Source organism: Gymnoscopelus microlampas (assembly GCF_963454915.1).
Source record: "Gymnoscopelus microlampas genome assembly, chromosome: 6".
In the NCBI taxonomy this organism is placed as follows: Eukaryota; Metazoa; Chordata; class Actinopteri; order Myctophiformes; family Myctophidae; genus Gymnoscopelus; species Gymnoscopelus microlampas.
Genome location: NC_139943.1, coordinates 12562707 through 12580453, shown reverse-complemented (window position 1 = coordinate 12580453; position 17747 = coordinate 12562707). Strand labels below are relative to the sequence as shown.

General features: G+C 46.5%; 1 protein-coding gene across 1 annotated transcript in view; it reads left to right on the top strand.

Moving 5' to 3' along the window:
- Window positions 1-17747, top strand: part of LOC311047672 (A disintegrin and metalloproteinase with thrombospondin motifs 20) — a 159128-nt gene that overhangs the window by 22422 nt on the left and 118959 nt on the right. Inside the window, exons 4-8 of the mRNA XM_084060470.1 lie at window positions 3954-4216; window positions 7880-7963; window positions 14538-14662; window positions 15588-15628; window positions 15991-16096. Coding sequence (XP_083916596.1) covers window positions 3954-4216; window positions 7880-7963; window positions 14538-14662; window positions 15588-15628; window positions 15991-16096 — 619 coding nt within the window. The remainder of the gene's footprint in view (window positions 1-3953; window positions 4217-7879; window positions 7964-14537; window positions 14663-15587; window positions 15629-15990; window positions 16097-17747) is intronic.

Sequence of the window (17747 nt, the reverse complement as noted above, 5' to 3'; positions counted from 1 at the left end):
ACAGTGCCCATATTTCCAACCTCATCCTCCTCCTCCTCTTTTTCAACTTACACCCTCCTTTTGTGGGTCTTAACACTTAAGTCGATGCATCAGAGCCCTTTCTGTGCTTTGATAATCCCTTTGATGTCGGACTGTCTGCAGTGATGAGTCTGTTTCAGGGGTTTAGAGCGGTTCTTTGGCCCCAAAGAGAGATTCTTTTTTTTCTTTCTTTCTCTGAAAATTACAAGCCCCTTCTTCTGGCCCAGAGGCTGCCTGGGCGGTGTGCATGGGCACGGACCGGCTTGGCGCCGCTAACACGGGTAGCTGGAGCTGGCACGAGGGGCAGGGCCTCACGGCGGCAGGAGCAGCAGCAGCGGTCATGTGCCATGGTGGCAGCGAGTCACGTTCCGCTCCCTTGCGGGTGTGGGGGGAGGGGGGAGGGGGGGGGGCATCGCTTCAACGATCTCGCAGCACTCGTCAAGTTTTCCTTGTCGCCTTCCTACTTTTTTTCCCCCCCTCTGGCTTAACAAGTCACACACACACAATCTCTCTCTGTCTGACTCTGGAAAGATTGAGAGTTCCGGAGACAATGGGGACATTTCAGGATGACTGGGTTATCCAAAGGCGAGGATGGGGTTTGTTGTGTGCGATGACAGACTCATCTGAAGTATGCCTGGCTCCTAAAACTGTGGAAGTATTTTTCTTTTTTTTCACACTTGTTGTCTCTGTGCCATCACCTTTTATACCTCTCTGAACTAATGCCTGTTCCATCTGTCAGCTTTTCCTGCTCCGAAAAATGGGAGCACTTCCAAGATGTTGTAGCCTAAAGGTGGTGCCGGGGCATCTGAAGGTCTTAAAGCCCCAGTCTTTAATTGCAGTGTGGCATAACCAACCCGTTGAAAGACTGACATCCACCAAGAGACTGGGTGTACATAGTGATTTAATGCATGATTCCCCATGGAATTTACTTGAGTATATTCTTTCATAATTTGTTTATTCTTTGAATAGCTGCTTGTGTGTAATTGCATTCTATTGTGCCGTGCTTTGCTTTCTCTTCATCTCCCCCTTATTGGACGCAATGGTCTGGTAGCTGGTGAGATCTGTCTTCCCTCCCGTGCAGCTGTGAGACAGCAGCAAATATTACAAATCCTGGCCATAAATCAGCATAGATCTGGACAGCACAGCGCTCTGCATGCTTATGTACTGATGTCTTACAGTGCTGATGACGGGCCTATTCAACATAAAGTTATACCTGGCAAATCTGGCACCGTGCATGCTAACGCATTGTTAGTCTTTTGGCTGAAGTTCTTTTATTTTCCGAGGATTATGTTTTGCGATGTTGCTGATGAGGCTATTTCTCAACAGAGAAACATCCTTTCCGTGAGTTTCTGCTAGTAGGGCTGCTGCTCGGGCAGGAATAGACTTCCCTGCAGCTGTGTCTACTAAACAATATGACCTTTTTCTTTTGGAGCTCGCCTTGAGTGGAAAGTAAAGAAGGTCTCCGCTAAACCCCTCTCCTCCCCCATGTCCCCCCCACCCCTCCCCCCATTCCTACCCAAGGCTCCTCTTTCTCAAAAGGTCTCTTTCTCAGCCTAGCAATCTCAGGAAACATCGGTGTGCACAGACAACATAAACACATGTAATTAAGTCCTCCGCTCCCTTCACCTTTACAGGTTGTCCTCGGGGCGCTTTTCTTGTCTTTCTCTCTGTTCCTATAGAATGAGTCGCTCTGTCTTCTCTGTTCCTCGCAGTCTTTCCTTTCTTCCCTGTAACCCTGTCAAGGGTAAAAAAAAGAAAAGGAATCCTCCTCTCATTGCTCGGCCAGGTTTGCTCGACACGTGCGGCTCAGCTGAGAGTCCACCTGAAAGAGAGAGAGAGAGAGAGAAAAAGGGGTTGGAAGCCTGCGCCAGCGGCCCAGGCGTAGCACATTACTCTCTTCTTCCTTCATCTTCTTCAGAATGTCGTTAAAGGCGTTCACCCACGACCTGGAAATAGAAAAGTATCGGCCTCGAGGCGTTCTTGAACTTTTGATTAACAGCATTTCGGTGCAAATGGCATACATTCCCTTTAACTTTGTGTAATATACTGTCAGTGGTCGCGTGGGAGGGTTTGTTTTCAAGGAGGTTTTTTTGTGTTATGTTCCCACATGGAGTACGCACAGGGAGGGGAGGGGGGGGGGGGGTTGCGGGGGGCTTCAGTGACCAGGGGGCATAGTTAGTAAAACGTCACCGTGGGATTTTCTCAGTTTGTTTTAGCCCAGTGGTTCTCAGAGTGGGGTCCATGGTAGGGTCCCAGGGGGTTCCCAGCAAAATGTGTTAATACAGCAGCACAATTATTTTCACCACTTTCTCAATTTATACGTTAATTTTTTTTTAAATATTGAAAATGTTTGGAAACTTTTGAATAATTTAGATTTTTTTAAAACATAAATCTTCTCTTCTGGCACAAAACATTTTCAGATGGGGGGTCCACGGCCAAATATATATCAATTTGGTGGTGCTCTACACGAAAAGGTTTGAGAACTACCGGTGTTGTAGGCTGTGTTCAGCCATTAGGGAGTGTGTAGCAGTGTTGATTTTGTCTACTAAAACTTTGACGAAAAATGTTGACGTCGACTACCTTTTTTCACTGACGAAAACAAAATAAAAATGTCATAAAGCTCCGATGACTAAAACTAAGACTAAATATATTGACAAAACTAGACGAAAATGTTAGGTAGGGACTAGTGGAGAAGAGATCCAGAGATCCAGTAGAACTAAAAGACAATCCATTCATTCATTCAACCATGTTTGGTTGCGCTCGGGTGTTGTGTTACACTCTGAAAATAGCAGATCTACAAGCTCACAACGCGCCGCGCTGCGACGCGTTGGGAGCTTGTATATCGGCTATTTTCAGCACGCAACTAAGTGTAAAATCAGCCATTACGACGCCATCAAGGCCCGCCAAAATACATTTTAGTCAACTAAATCAACTGTAGATTAGGCCTGTGTTCAGCCATTAGGGAGTGTGTAGGCTGTGTTCAGCCATTAGGGAGTGTGTAGGGCTGTGTTCAGCCATTAGGGAGTGCGGCGGCTTGGCCTGGCCCGCAAAAACCCTTAGCCTCAAAGCTCGCCAGTGACCCCGTGTCAGTCGGTACAACTGTTTTTCTAAGCATTGGAATGACACGACAATTTATGTTGGCTTTTTTCCCCCCAAAGTCCAGTACTCTTGTGTTATGTCACAGGAATGCAGCTAAGCCGAGAGAGCACTGCCTTTTGCTGTGTAGATGTGTGTGTGTGTGTGTGTGTGTGGGGGGGGGGGGGGGGGGGGGTGTGTGTGTGTGTGTGTGTACCATGATCACTCATGAAATGCCATATTTGTCATATTTGCTGTTAAAGTTGCACTGGCCTTATTCTTTTTTTTGCCACGATGATACTTTTTACTTGCTTTCTTTTGTTTCCTGTGAAAGCTTTTTCAAGCCATGCTTTGAAATGTGCTATATACATAAAGTTATTAGTATAATTATCATGGTTCATCTGAAGTTGATTATAATCATAATTATTCATATTATTCACATGTGTGTTACCCTGAGAGGGCTCTATACTAGGCCCTCTCCCTTTTTCATCCTGTACAAAATCTAGATTGTAAATTGGCTATTTCCGCTGAATATTTGCCCCAGAAATAGGGATACTAGATTTCACGTGATTACGCGCACATGGCACATGTTATACCTTAGCTATTCCAGGATTGCAGATCTACGAGCTCACATCGCAATCCTATATTTTCGCTGAATGTTCGCCTATTATGACATTCCCAGAATAGGGATTTGTGGGTCCAAGTGGTTAAAAAACAACAATAGATAAAGTATCAGACTAGCGTCTCTAGTGATTGATTGATTGATTGATTGACTTAATTAATTAATTAATTCATAATTGAGTCCCACTGTTTCTCCCTTATACCTCCTTAATGTATATCTCCTTTGTTTCCCCAAGCAGATGAGCCTAACACCAGGCCAGTGACCTTAGGGAGCAGCAGCAGAACCATGGCGGAGGAGATGGATCACGTGGGGGGAGCCATAGACGATCATCATCATAGCCACGGAACCAACTCCACCGACGCTCGCCCCAGATCCCCGAGCCGCCGCAAGCGCTTCCTGTCCTACCCGCGCTACGTGGAGCTGATGGTGACGGCCGACGCCAAGATGACGCGGCACCACGGACGCAACCTCGAGCACTACATCCTAACAATCATGTCAGTAGTAAGTAAAATATTGTTCCTTTAAAATTATTATTTCATTTTACGTTGAAAGAATATGAATTTCTTTTTATTTTAATGAATACAATTCCGTTTTTTACCAATCAGTGCAACTAGTGCATCTGCAGTGGTTGGAGGTGGTCTCCCCACTTTTCCATTCAGACCCTGGTGTCGGGTAGTAGGACACCTACTGGTTGACAAGTAGTACTGCCACAAGCTCGTAAGCGTAGTTATCACCTGGCCAAGCAGGGCTTCTGTCTTGGAATAGCGGTAGAAGTTTGTTCCCCCAATGCAGTAGATCCGGGTTCAAAATCCCTGGTAGGACATGAAATGTATGGATTGCAGCTTCATCTCTAAGTCTGTGCAGTTGTAAGCTTGACGCTTGCATAGAGGTGCAGTGGAAGAAGCACACATCTGAATGTGATTTCATATGTGTATACCTGAACTCTGACCTCTGACCTCTATGACGGTGACTGTGGGACCCACAGCTTATCCCATCTTTTGTGCCCAGCACAAAAGAAAGTAGGATATTGTTGCTCTCGGGTGGAAAACTGATATTTTTCAGAATTCAAATGCAAAAAGCGCAAAAAATTGCAGATCTACAAGTTTATAGATCGTCTACTTTTGCTGCTGTTGTGTCACGTTGTAGTGTGACGAAATAGGGCATTCATTTACGGAAGAAAAAAACATAAAAATATGGAGATAATAGGTTACCGCCCGACAGCAGCGATGTCACAGTTGTTTGGTCTGTCCCCGTGTACATTGTGTACATGATATGCTGTGGGCTGCACTGGACCCATGTCTGTCTGTCTGTCTGTCTGTCTGTCTGTCTGTCTGTCTGTCTGTCTGTCTGTCTGTCTGTCTGTCTGTCTGTCTGTCTGTCTGTCTACCTGCCTGCCTGCCTGCCTGCCTGCCTGCCTGCCTGCCTGCCTGCCTGCCTGCCTGCCTGCCTGCCTGTCTGTCAGCCTGTCTGTAGACTGAATGGTCACAACACTCATTAACCTATAGAGGAGTAATGATTGTCAATGCACTGTTATCCTTAAGGAAGGTTGATAAGCTACAGTGAGTGTGCCGCTCGTCTTCCCATGCTGACACGCACGCACACACACGCACGGGCGCACACGCATACACACACACACACACACGTTTGTATTACAATACTTGCGAGGACATTAAAACGTTAGGACGGCATTGTAAATAGCTGAAAAGTAGACAGAAACATAACAGATCTACGGCACGCAACTACGTATAAATCTAGGCACAAAAACAACCCTAAGCCCCTTAACCTAACCTTTTAATGTCTAATTCTAACGTTTTCTGTTATGTAAACATTTATAGATTAAGTTATTCTGGTCATGGTCTTATTTCTTCCAATGTTATCCTTAAGGGAGGTTGATAAGCTACAGCGAGTGTGCCACTCGTTTTCCCATGCTGACACACACACACACACACACACACACACACACACACACACACACACACACACACACACACACACGCTGCTGAATCAATCAGCTTTAGGCTCAGTGCAGAGACCCACTCGGCCAGACGGAGACATTTGAGGCAGGACAGGGAAATCAGCCAGGCCTGATCCCTGGTCGTCATGGTGACAGCATGAACCGACCACAGTGCCAGGCGGCCATGCCCGGCCAGTGGAGTCTGGTGGTCTCTCTCTCTCTCTCTCTCTCTCGGTCGGGTTAATAGAGAGGGGTCTGTCACTTCTCCAAATATGATGATGTCACTTTGTTTACGCCGGTGACTGACTGAGAGAGAGAGAGAGGGAGAGAGGGAGAGAGAGAGAGAGAGGGGGAGAGAGAGAGAGAGAGAGAGAGAGAGAGAGAGAGAGAGAGAGAGAGAGAGAGAGAGAGAGAGAGAGAGAGAGAGAGAGAGAGAGAGAGAGAGAGAGAGAGAGAGAGATGGGAAGCAAGGGAGAAAGATGTAGAAATTAGAGAAGAAAAAAGTGCAAGGGAAATGTGTGTGTACGTTTGTGTGTGTGTAAGCTCTACAGGCTTTCACAAATCCCCTCAGTGTTTTATCCATTTGTAACTCAGAGCGTGTACACATGGAACCAAATGGACCCTTACTGGTCCATTTGGTTCCATTTGTACACTCTCTGAGTTACATTACAACATTGAGGATTCAACCGTGACTTGGCCGTGTGGGTGAGAATGTGGCTACCTCACTTCAACCATCGATCACACATTATTGGGGTGCAGGTTGGGTTTTGATTGAATACTTTATTAACAGTTTTCAAAAAAGAGGTACAGTTACAGTATACAACAATAATGCTAAAAGGATAACACAAAAATCCCTGAGGGCTTGTTGTTTCCATTGTGGAAACAGTGGGGGGTCATTTCTTTTGGCAAGCTGGAAGACTTCTAGGTCCAGTTGCAAATTGCAGACAGGTGGTGGATTGGAAGGAGGGTAAGGAGTCACACTTAGTTTTTTGAAGGATTTATTTTTGGGCCATTATCATTGATAGGACAGTAGGCTGACAGGAAATGGGGAGAGAGAGATGGGGAGTGACCTGCATGCAGCAAAGGCCGTCAGGATCGGGATTCGAACCCGCGACGCACTGTCAGGCAACATTAGCGTAGGTGCCCGGAGCGCTACGACAGCGGTCCGGGCCGGAGTCACAGTTTTTGATGGCTGGTGGTAGGGTATTCCACATTTTCGTGGCATAATAGTAGAATTAATTCATCGCCCATGTTTGTGCCGAATCTGGGGGGGAATGAGATCCTTGAAGCTGTTGTGCCCGTGGTGTTTCTCACTCTTTTGAAGTAGTAAACTCAAGAGTAGGTCCGTTGCTACAAATGGACAAGAAGCCACGCACGGACCCCCCCCGCCCCCCCCCAGTCCATGGTGTTGCATCCAGGGAGGATGTCTTTCCCAGGTGTTTCGCCCAGGCGGACAGGGTTTGAGGTTAGGCTTAGGCATTATTTCTGTGAGGTTAGGGTTAAGGTTAGGGTTAGGCATAGTGTTTGTGAAGTTAAAAGTTAGGATTTGAGCTCAATCAAGGCGAAACATCCTTCAAGTGTCCCGTATACCTCCCAACCCACGGCTTTTCCAGAGCGAGCGAGCGAGCACTGCGCTGCGCCTCGTCTCCCCTCCAGGCTAAAGACAAGCTAAATGTTTATAGTGGGCTAATGAGTTCCTGTCAGAGGGCTGCGCATGGCCCCAGGAGCCCGCTGACCGACTGCGACAGGGGTGAACGAGAGAAACGAGAGAGGGTGGGGGGGAGGGAGGGGAAGAAAATATACAAAGGGGCGGTTTCTTGTCTTCACAGTGGGGCGCCCAGTTCCAGCTTTTTTGCAGAAATGTCACATTAGTTGCTGCTGGGTCAGGCTTTCATTTCCTTATTATTATTTCCCTTTTCTTTCCGAAGGTGCATATAGGGGAACCGTAATTGTGCTTAATCCCTGTTGATTAAACTTTTCCCAGAAGGAATGAAGATATTATTTTTCTCTCTCTTTCTCCAATGAACTGTTGCCATTTTGATTAAGCCCTGTGGTGCACAGGCGAGGCCTGCACTCTCATTCCAAGTACTGAGTTACCAATTATCCTAGCCCTCTCTCTCTCTCTCTCTCTCTCTCTCCCTCCCCCTGTGCTGTTTTTTAGATTATAGTGGAGGTGTGCATTTCTTGTCTGTGTGTTTGTGTTGTTACAGGTTGCAGCTGTGTACAAGGACCCCAGCGTCGGCAACCTCATCAACGTTGTGATCGTCAAGCTGGTCGTCATCCACAATGAACAGGTGAGTCCCCGCACGTGCATGCACACATGCACACACACACACACACACACACACACACACACACACACACACACACACACACACACACACACACACACACACACACACACACACACACACACACACACACACACACACACACACACACACACACACACACACACACACACACACACAGATGCTCGCATACACACACACACACACACACACACACACACACACACACACACACACACACACACACACACACACACACACACACACACACACACACACACACACACACACACACACACACACACACACACACACACACACAATGCTGCAATATGGCTGACGTCAGCGCAGGTGTCCCTGGCCTGGGCCTTTTCTCTGTGAGGCCTATTTTAAGAGGACACTGGCTGCCTTGTCAGTCTTGAGGTTCCCTTTGTCAAAAAAAAGAAGGGGAAAAAAAAGGTATACTGTAGCCGGCTAGTTAGCCACCTGCAAATGAGTTCAGGTTGAGGTGGCTTCACTGGCTTGCTGTGCTTAGCTTTGTTATTTAATGCAAAATGACCCTATTGTGTAGGTGTGTTCCCACCGCAAGATAAAGTATTTGTTAGAACGGCACGATTGCGTACATTGCACACATTGCATCGGGGCGACGCAAACAAAGCGTTCCGTTGCGTCTGTATTTTCTCTCTGTTACCAAGTGGGATTGTGTATAGGCATTTTAGTCAGTGAAAAACCCTTTTCATGTCATGGATCGACCAGGAGGCAGGCTTGCAGGTAAAATAATATCATTTATTCCAGGCCTGGACAACAATAAGTGAAATAACAAAAGAAATAAACAACTCAAAACTCAACAGAACATAACTAACAGAGAGGTAAGGTGTCAGCCTCTCCCCTTGGCAGCCCACACTCAACTGACCAGCTCTCCTTCAGCTCTCCTTTATATAGTCTAACAGACCCCACCCATGGCTACAATCAACCAACCCGTGCATTCAAAAATCCACCCAGGCTGCTCCCCATGTAGCATTAATCAGCTCCTCAGGCTTCAAGGCAGCTTCCCCTTTACAGCATCTGATAAACAGATAAACACAGGTATATTAGATTCCATGTCACAGCATAATATACAATGACTGTGTAACATTAGTACATTAATCAAGCTACTCTGTCACATTTCTTACCCCCTCTCCTTCTGGGTTGTGCATACCTGGTACACGTGACAGATAGTCAGCAATGATGTTTCTACTACCTGGACAGTACTCAATAATAAAGCGGTATGGCTGAAGAGCCAGACACCAGCGCAGTATTCTTGAGTTTTGACTCTGCATGGAATGCATCCACTTCAGGGCTCGATGGTCGGTTTGAAGCATGAACTCTCGTCCGAGCAGATAATATCTGAGGGAATCCACTGCCCACTTTATGGCGAGACCCTCCTTCTCGATAGTAGAGTACTTTCTTTCTCTGTCGAAGAGCTTCCTGCTCAGAAACAGAATGGGCCTCTCTTCTCCAGGCTCTCCTTGGGCTAAAACAGCACCTAAGCCAACATCAGAAGCATCCACTTGTACAAGAAACTTATTATTGAAATCAGGGCTCTTCAGGACAGGATCTTGACATAACAATTCCTTTAACTTTCTAAAGGCTTCCTCACATTCTTCAGTCCACTGAAGATGGGAGGAAGTAGTCTTCTTAGTGAGATTAGTTATTGGTGTAGCCAGTGTGGCAAAATGAGGCACGAATCTTCTATACCAGCCAATTAAGCCAAGGAATGACCTTACTTGCCTCTTGGTTTGCGGTCTTGGTATTCCTCGGATGGTCTCCAACTTCTCCACCAGCGGCTTGATGTGACCATGCCCGATGCGGTACCCCAGGTATTTTACCTCCTCCTGTGCCCACGAGCATTTCTTTTGGTTGATGGTTAACCCTGCTGTCTGAAGCTTCTGAAGGACCTGCTGAAGATGATGGAGATGCTCTTGCCATGACTCACTGTAGATTATAACATCATCAAGATATGCTGCTGCATATTGTCCACAATCAGATAAAACAATGTCCATGAGTCTCTGAAATGTAGCAGGTGCCCCATGAAGACCAAAAGGCATCACAGTATACTGATACAAGCCAGTAGGTGCACGAAAAGCTGTATATGGTCGACAAGCAGTGGTAAGTGGGACCTGCCAATATCCCTTACAAAGGTCTAATGTGGTCATGTATTTAGCTTTGCCTAACCTTTCAAGCAGTTCGTCGATTCTGGGCATTGGATAAGAGTCAAAACAGGAAACAGTGTTCAATTTACGAAAGTCTGTGCAAAATCGAACACTTCCATCTTTCTTTGGAACCAAAAGAACAGGACTTGACCACTCACTTTTTGAAGGCTCTATTATGCCCATTTCCAACATGGTTGCTACCTCCTTCCTCAATGACTCCACCATTCTCTCAGGAACACGGTAGGGCCTCTGCCGGATTGGTGTAGGAACCTTCAGAACAATGTCATGACTGATAACCTCTGTGTGTCCTGGTCTCTCCTGGAAGAGAGGAAGGAACGACTTCTGCACCTGAGTCAGCTGTTGTTGTTGCTCCTCACTCAGATGTTCAGGAGCCTCAATGGCACCCCCTTGAGGTCGAACTGGTTCCATGTCAGACTCATCATCATCTCCATCCTCTGCTACCCGCACCATCATCACTGGTTTTGCTGGTGGGATAACATCTCTCTCCTTGAACACTCTTAGCAGGTTAACATGCAAAATTTGCCTCTGGCGTTTCCTTTCTGGGCACAGGATTTCATAAGTTACTGGTCCCACTTTTCTAGACACAATATAAGGGCCTTGCCATTTAGCAAGTAACTTAGATGTACCGGAAGGAAGCAGTAACAATACCTTCTGCCCAGGTTTCAGTTCTCTCTCTCTAGCATGTTTGTCATACCACACCTTTTGCTTGGTTTGGGCCTCTCTCAGGTGTTCTTGGGCCAGGTGTCTCATCTTTTCCAACTTGTCTCGCATTTGGAGGATGTAGGACGCAACACTGCACTGGGCTGGCTCTCCAGCCACCCAACTTTCCTTGAGTACGTCCAGGGGCCCCCTAACCTGTCTGCCATAAACCAACTCAAAAGGGGAAAAACCAGTCGAAGCCTGTGGAACCTCTCTGTATGCAAAAAGGAGGAAAGGAATCCATTTATCCCAATCCCTACCCGTCTCATCCACAAACTTTTTTAGCATGCTTTTCAGTGTACCATTAAAACGTTCAACCAACCCATCAGTTTCGGGATGATAAGGTGTAGTTCTAATGCCTGTGATGCCTAGCTGCTTGTACAACATTTTCATCAGAGTTGACATGAAATTAGCACCCTGGTCAGTTAATATTTCCACAGGAACACCAACTCGGGAAATCAGATCTATCAGACATCGGACCACGTGTTTGACTTGGGTAGAGCGTAATGGATATACTTCTGGGTATCTAGTCGCATAATCACAGATTACAAGAGCGAATCGATGCCCAGAACTACTTTTAACCAATGGTCCAATTATGTCCATACCAATACGCTCAAATGGTGTGCCAATGATTGGTAACGGTTGTAACAGTCCCCGATCTGATTTGCGAATTGGTGCTACTTTTTGACACTCTGTACATGTCCTACAGTACTCCTGAACATCCTGATAGAGTCTAGGCCAATAGAATCTCCGACTGATTCTGTCATAGCTTTTCTGTTGGCCTAGATGTCCTGCCCACGGAATGTGGTGTCCCAAATTTAGAATTAGCTGATGAAATGATTTAGGAACAACCAATCTCGGTACCTCACTGTCTGCATTGTACAAAAGGTTAGCTTTGAGGATGTATTTATCACCAATGAGATTAGCTCCATTAACAGGTTCACCATCTACCTCACATACCTTAGTAAACAAAGGTTGCAGCAAAGGATCTGATCTCTGCAGCTCCTTAAAGTTGTCAGGGACTTGCCACTGTGGATCAAGCAGAGTGGTCTCAGGATCTGGAGCAACCGAGACTGGATCCTGCACCCTTGCTTTCCCCACATGCTTGTCATGACGGCGCTGCCGTTTATCCTTCCTAACCTTTGTGCCACCTTCAAAAAGACCTGGGTGGATGTCAGGAAGGGGTTGCAAACCTTTGGACTGAGACCTAGTAACCATAGCACATGACTTGGGTACAGACTGAACAAGGTTAGTTAGAACTGGTAGATCATCCCCCAAAATGACATCATATGACAGTTGATCAACCACCCCCACCCTCATCATGTAGGCTTGACCCTCAACCACAATATTCACAACAGCAGTAGGATACATTTGTTCTTTCCCATGAACACACCCCAAACCTACTAGTTCCCCAAAGTTCAAAGACTCATTATCTACAAACTTTGCTTTCACCAGTGTCTGGGAACTACCTGTATCTAACAGTGCTTCAGCATCCTGCCCGTTAACAAGAACTGAGGTTAAATATCGGGATTTGGCCCTTGAAATCTGCATAGTGGGCTGAAACTCTGGTCTAGGAACATAGCACATATTAGCCTCTTTAGGTTTTTTAAGTGGACACAAAGCTGCCTTGTGCCCTGGTTGATGACAATAGAAACAGATCAGAGCCCCAGTGCCATAGTTAGACCTTGTCCCACCCCCTGTATCCCGCTTGGGTAGAACCTCATCACCTTTGGACCCCTCTGATTTAACCTGCCCCACAGTCACCTTGTTGGGTCGAAATGGCTCTCGAGGTGGCTCCCGATGTGCAGCCATATACCTCTCAGCCAGTTTTGCCGCTTCCTCCCCCGTCTGTGGTTGATGCTCTTTCACCCACATTCGGACATCTGGGCGGAGAACACGCAGGTACTGTTCCAGGATCAAAGTCTCGGCCACCTGCTCCTTCGTCTTGGTCTCTGGTCGCATCCACCTTCGGTAGAGTCCCTTCAACCTATTGTAGGTCTCCCTGGTCGACTCTCCTGTTGGTAGAGTATTGGATCTGAATCGTTGGCGGTAGGTCTCTTCGGTCACATCGTACTTGGCAAGTACAGCAGCTTTGATGTCGGAATAGAGGTGGGACCGCTGCTCGTCCATGCTGGCATAGGCCTCCAAAGCTTTGCCCGTGAGGAGGGTGACGACACGAGCTGCCCACTCGTCATGATTCCACCCCCAGGTCCTGGCGATGCGCTCGAAGCGGATGAAGAAGCTTTCGACGTCTTCACCCTCACTGAAGTTTGGAATCTTGGCTCTGTCGTACCGGTGGATGGGCTGCTGCTGCTCCGGCTGGGCAGGCTGCGGCGTTGTCCTATGGCTGGGCGGCTGACGTTGCTGAGCTGGAGTGGGCAGGGCAAACAGACTCTGGTGACTGGCTGATTCTTCAGTCACCCAGTCCTGTTTGGATTTTTGAGACACAACATATTTCAGATCTTCAAGCCCATCAAACAGCATTTTCTCATGTTTTTGTTGCTTATACATGAATTCTCGCATTTCATTCATAAATTGTTGCCCAAAAGGAAGGGTCTCCGGTGAAGAGTAAGGAGAAGTACTTAACTCAGCTGTGCTGTGAATTTCCACTGGTGCCACTTTCGGCCTTACGGAAGGCTGTTCAACCTCTGGCTCTCGATTCAACTGCTGGTCTGCCACTGCTTGGCCTTCACCAGTCAGCACTGATGCCATGGCTCCTCCTTCCCCCGACTCAGCGACTGGCTCCTCCTCAATCTCCTCCTCTAGTCCCTCAACATTTTTGGTGAACGGCTCTGGGTTTTGCCGGGTAGGTCTGCCCGGTCGGCCACGCCCTCGTAGAGACATTTTAGGTGCTTTTCCACTGACTGTTATTGCTCCTTGGAAGCTTTACAATCCCACCACTGCCACCATTTGTTACCAAGTGGGATTGTGTATAGGCATTTTAGTCAGTGAAAAACCCTTTTCATGTCATGGATCGACCAGGAGGCAGGCTTGCAGGTAAAATAATATCATTTATTCCAGGCCTGGACAACAATAAGTGAAATAACAAAAGAAATAAACAACTCAAAACTCAACAGAACATAACTAACAGAGAGGTAAGGTGTCAGCCTCTCCCCTTGGCAGCCCACACTCAACTGACCAGCTCTCCTTCAGCTCTCCTTTATATAGTCTAACAGACCCCACCCATGGCTACAATCAACCAACCCGTGCATTCAAAAATCCACCCAGGCTGCTCCCCATGTAGCATTAATCAGCTCCTCAGGCTTCAAGGCAGCTTCCCCTTTACAGCATCTGATAAACAGATAAACACAGGTATATTAGATTCCATGTCACAGCATAATATACAATGACTGTGTAACATTAGTACATTAATCAAGCTACTCTGTCACACTCTCCAGTTGGAAAATCCCAAGTGAAGCGACGTTCGCCTCACGTTTACCAATGGCTGACCACCGCGACCAAAGTGAAGCGATTCAAGTGACTAGAAAGACATTTTATCTTTCGTTGGGAACGCGCCTTCAGCCTATTTATTCGTTGCAATGTCAGCTGATTCCCGAGACCCCTTTCGGTGATGTCACAGCCAGGTCACTTTCACACAGTTGACCCGCTTTGGTCGTTCCGGTCACATTCTTTCTGTGTCATGTTTCTGTCCCCCCTGGACACAGGAAGGGCCCACAGTGAACTTCAACGCCGCCACCACCCTCCACAACTTCTGCGTCTGGCAGCAGACGCAAAACGCCCCGGACGACAGCCACCCGACGCACCATGACACTGCACTCCTCATCACCAGGTACGCCCCACCATGACACTTAAGCTATTCAAAAATGTCAGATCTACAAGCTCTAGATCTGATCTTTTTTTGCAATTCTGTGAATATATACATTCTTTTAAAGCGAACATTTTTAAATCAAATCTTTGCTTCTGGGGGGTCCCTGGAACAAAATATTTTGAGTTGGGGGCTCCGCGGCCAAATACCTTGACTATTACGAAAAAGTTTGAGAACCATTGATAGCAACATTTTCTCTACAGTTTTTTTGAAAACTGTCGGGATTTAGAAGAGATTTTGTTGAATCGGCTTCAGGTCTTAATGGGCTAATCTATAAATGTTTGCATAAAACAATATATATATTTTTTTACCCTTAATTTCCCTCTATCTATCAGCAGTCATCAGCCACTGGAGTAGTGTGGTGGTGTTTACCTGCAGAAACACGCAGACCTTGTTATGGTGTTTTGGTGTTTTCGCTGTTTGTCTAAGTAGACAGGGACGTTTTTGGGCAACCCAAACAAACAGTGGAAACACCAAAACACAGCAAAAGGGCTGTGTGTTTCTGCAGGTAAACCCCACTGACCACACTACTCCAGTGGCTGATAAGTGCTACTATATATTGAAAAGATTGGTAAAACATTATGGTTTTGTTATGTAAACAAAAGGCAACGTTACATACTATGCATTTAAGCATTTAAACCCTCCAGTCTTTTGATAACAGACTGTTCTTTTTTTCAGTCTACACCGAATCTCTTCACCAAAAATAGCTGATGCGTTTTGCGCTTGTAGATCTGCCTTTTTTGGCGAATGTTCCCCCCAGAATAGGCACATCCTGGGATTCAAGTGGTACATAGTGGAAGTGGAGTGGAGAGGAAGTACGTACATTATGGGGGACACAAACACACCTGCGGATCGTTGTGTTGACAGTGTTGTCACTCTTGTTTCGCAGGGAAGACATCTGCCGGGCCAAAGACAAATGTGACACATTAGGTATAGTAAAGCTTTTTTTTTTCTCTCTCTCTTTTCTTTTCATTGTTCACGAAAGTCTCTCCACCTTCCAGTTCTTTTTGAATTAACTTTCTTTCCACCCTGTTAAACACTGCAGCTCATAAACCGAACAGTAATGAGTTTATGGCACGTTGTCAGCTAATAATATTATAGTGAAAAAGAACAGCCTAGCAGAACGGAGGAGGAGGGAGAGTGGATAGAGGGAGGTGGTGGCGGCACTAATCTCTCTTACGGAATAGAAATGTTGATGGTTTAATAACATTTAGCACTTTTAGTCGACAGGGTTTATTTTTTAACCAACTGTGTGTGCACGTGTGTGTGTGTGTGTGTGTATCTTCTCACAGGGCTAGCCGAGCTGGGGACCATGTGCGACCCGTATCGGAGTTGCTCCATCAGCGAGGAAAATGGACTCAGCGCCTCCTTCACCATTGCCCATGAGCTGGGCCATGTGTAAGTACTGGAACCGTGGATTAAAGCTCTCAGTCGCCACGACTGATTTCAGTCAAGAGCAGGGGTCTTAAACATAGCTGAGAGAGAGATGAAGCAGCGACCCCCCCGACTGCATATTGTATAAAATTGTGTTGCAGATCAGACTTTTTCATAGGTTTCATAGATAGCTTCATAGACTTGCTTCATCCATCTGTGTTGGATTCACGTTAATGTGTCTTTTCAGACATAACTTGTTCTCTATGGTATCGAGACTATCTCTCCACCCAACATATTTCATATGTATGGGGAATGACCTCACCTTGCTTAAAACGTGGATATCTTTTTAAGACACACCAATCCTACTGGCACACACGGCTATATAAGGCCCAGGTGTGCATGATTACCCTGATAGTTTTGATCTCCACCGAGCAGTCCAAGGCGTAGGTCTTCTTAGCAGAATTGTAGAGCAAAAAGTATCAAAGAGCAGAATCTTTTGAATGTTTTTTTTTGGGAGAAAACTACTGACGAGTTGGCAGCCGATGGAATCCGCTGCAGGGTGCAGTTCAGAGAGCTGGTGTTGCTGTCACGGCTCGTTTGTAGGTAAACAAACAAATTAAGAAAAGCTTGGGAATCAGACGCAGTCCATTCGGTGCACTATAATGAGCGTATTGCTGGCGGGTTCAGGTGTAGTTCTGTCTGTGGATCTTGCTCTGTACTTAGTGTGCTCTTTTTTCCCCTCTGCACTTCTTTGCCGAAAATAGCCGATCTACAAGCTCACAGCGCGTCGTGCTGCGATGCATTGTGAGCGTGTAGATCTGCTATTTTCAGCAAATGGTACCCCCAGAATAGGGATGCTAGGGTGCAAGTGGCTAATACATTTTAATATATTTTTTAAGTTTCTATCACACAAAGATTTAGTGGCTGGCCCACCTGTAGTAACTCTGAGGACCCCCCCTAGGGGTCCCGGACCCCTTGTTGAAGACCCCTGGTGAAGACCCCTGGTGAAGAGTATTAGAATGGGTCAAACTGGAATACATTAAATGTATTTAGCTTAAATTGTAAATTGATGTTCAGAAGCATCTTCCATAAAGCCTCTATCTGCAATTTCTTCAACTGGTTGGCTGTATGTAGAACAGCCGGAACACACTGTAGGTTTAGAATGATAATGATAATACCTAACCATCATAATTGTACATAATTGGGATAATTGTTTGGGGAAACACAGCGCTACTGTGCCCTACTACACATGCACCTATTCCTATGCACCATTTATATATAAATGGTGCCTTTATATATTGCTTTTATCCAAAGCGCTTTACATAGATTGTGCATTACATTCACCCATTCACACACACATTCACACACCGATGGCGGAGGAAACCATGCAAGGCACCAACCTGCTCATCGGGAGCAATTAGGGGTTCAGCGTCTTGCTCAAGGACACTTCGACACTAACTCTGGGGGAGCCCGGGATTGACCTGGGAACCTTGCGGTTCCCATCCGGCCGCTCTACCGGCCACTGCCACCTATGCTAACCCACCACCCGCTCTATTCCTACATTAACATCCCCTCCGTTCCTACTTTAACACACCGCCCCCCCCCCCCCTCCCCAAACCCAACAAAAGCTCTCTTATCAAGCCTGCTCCTAGGGTGCAGCAGACACAGGTGCAAA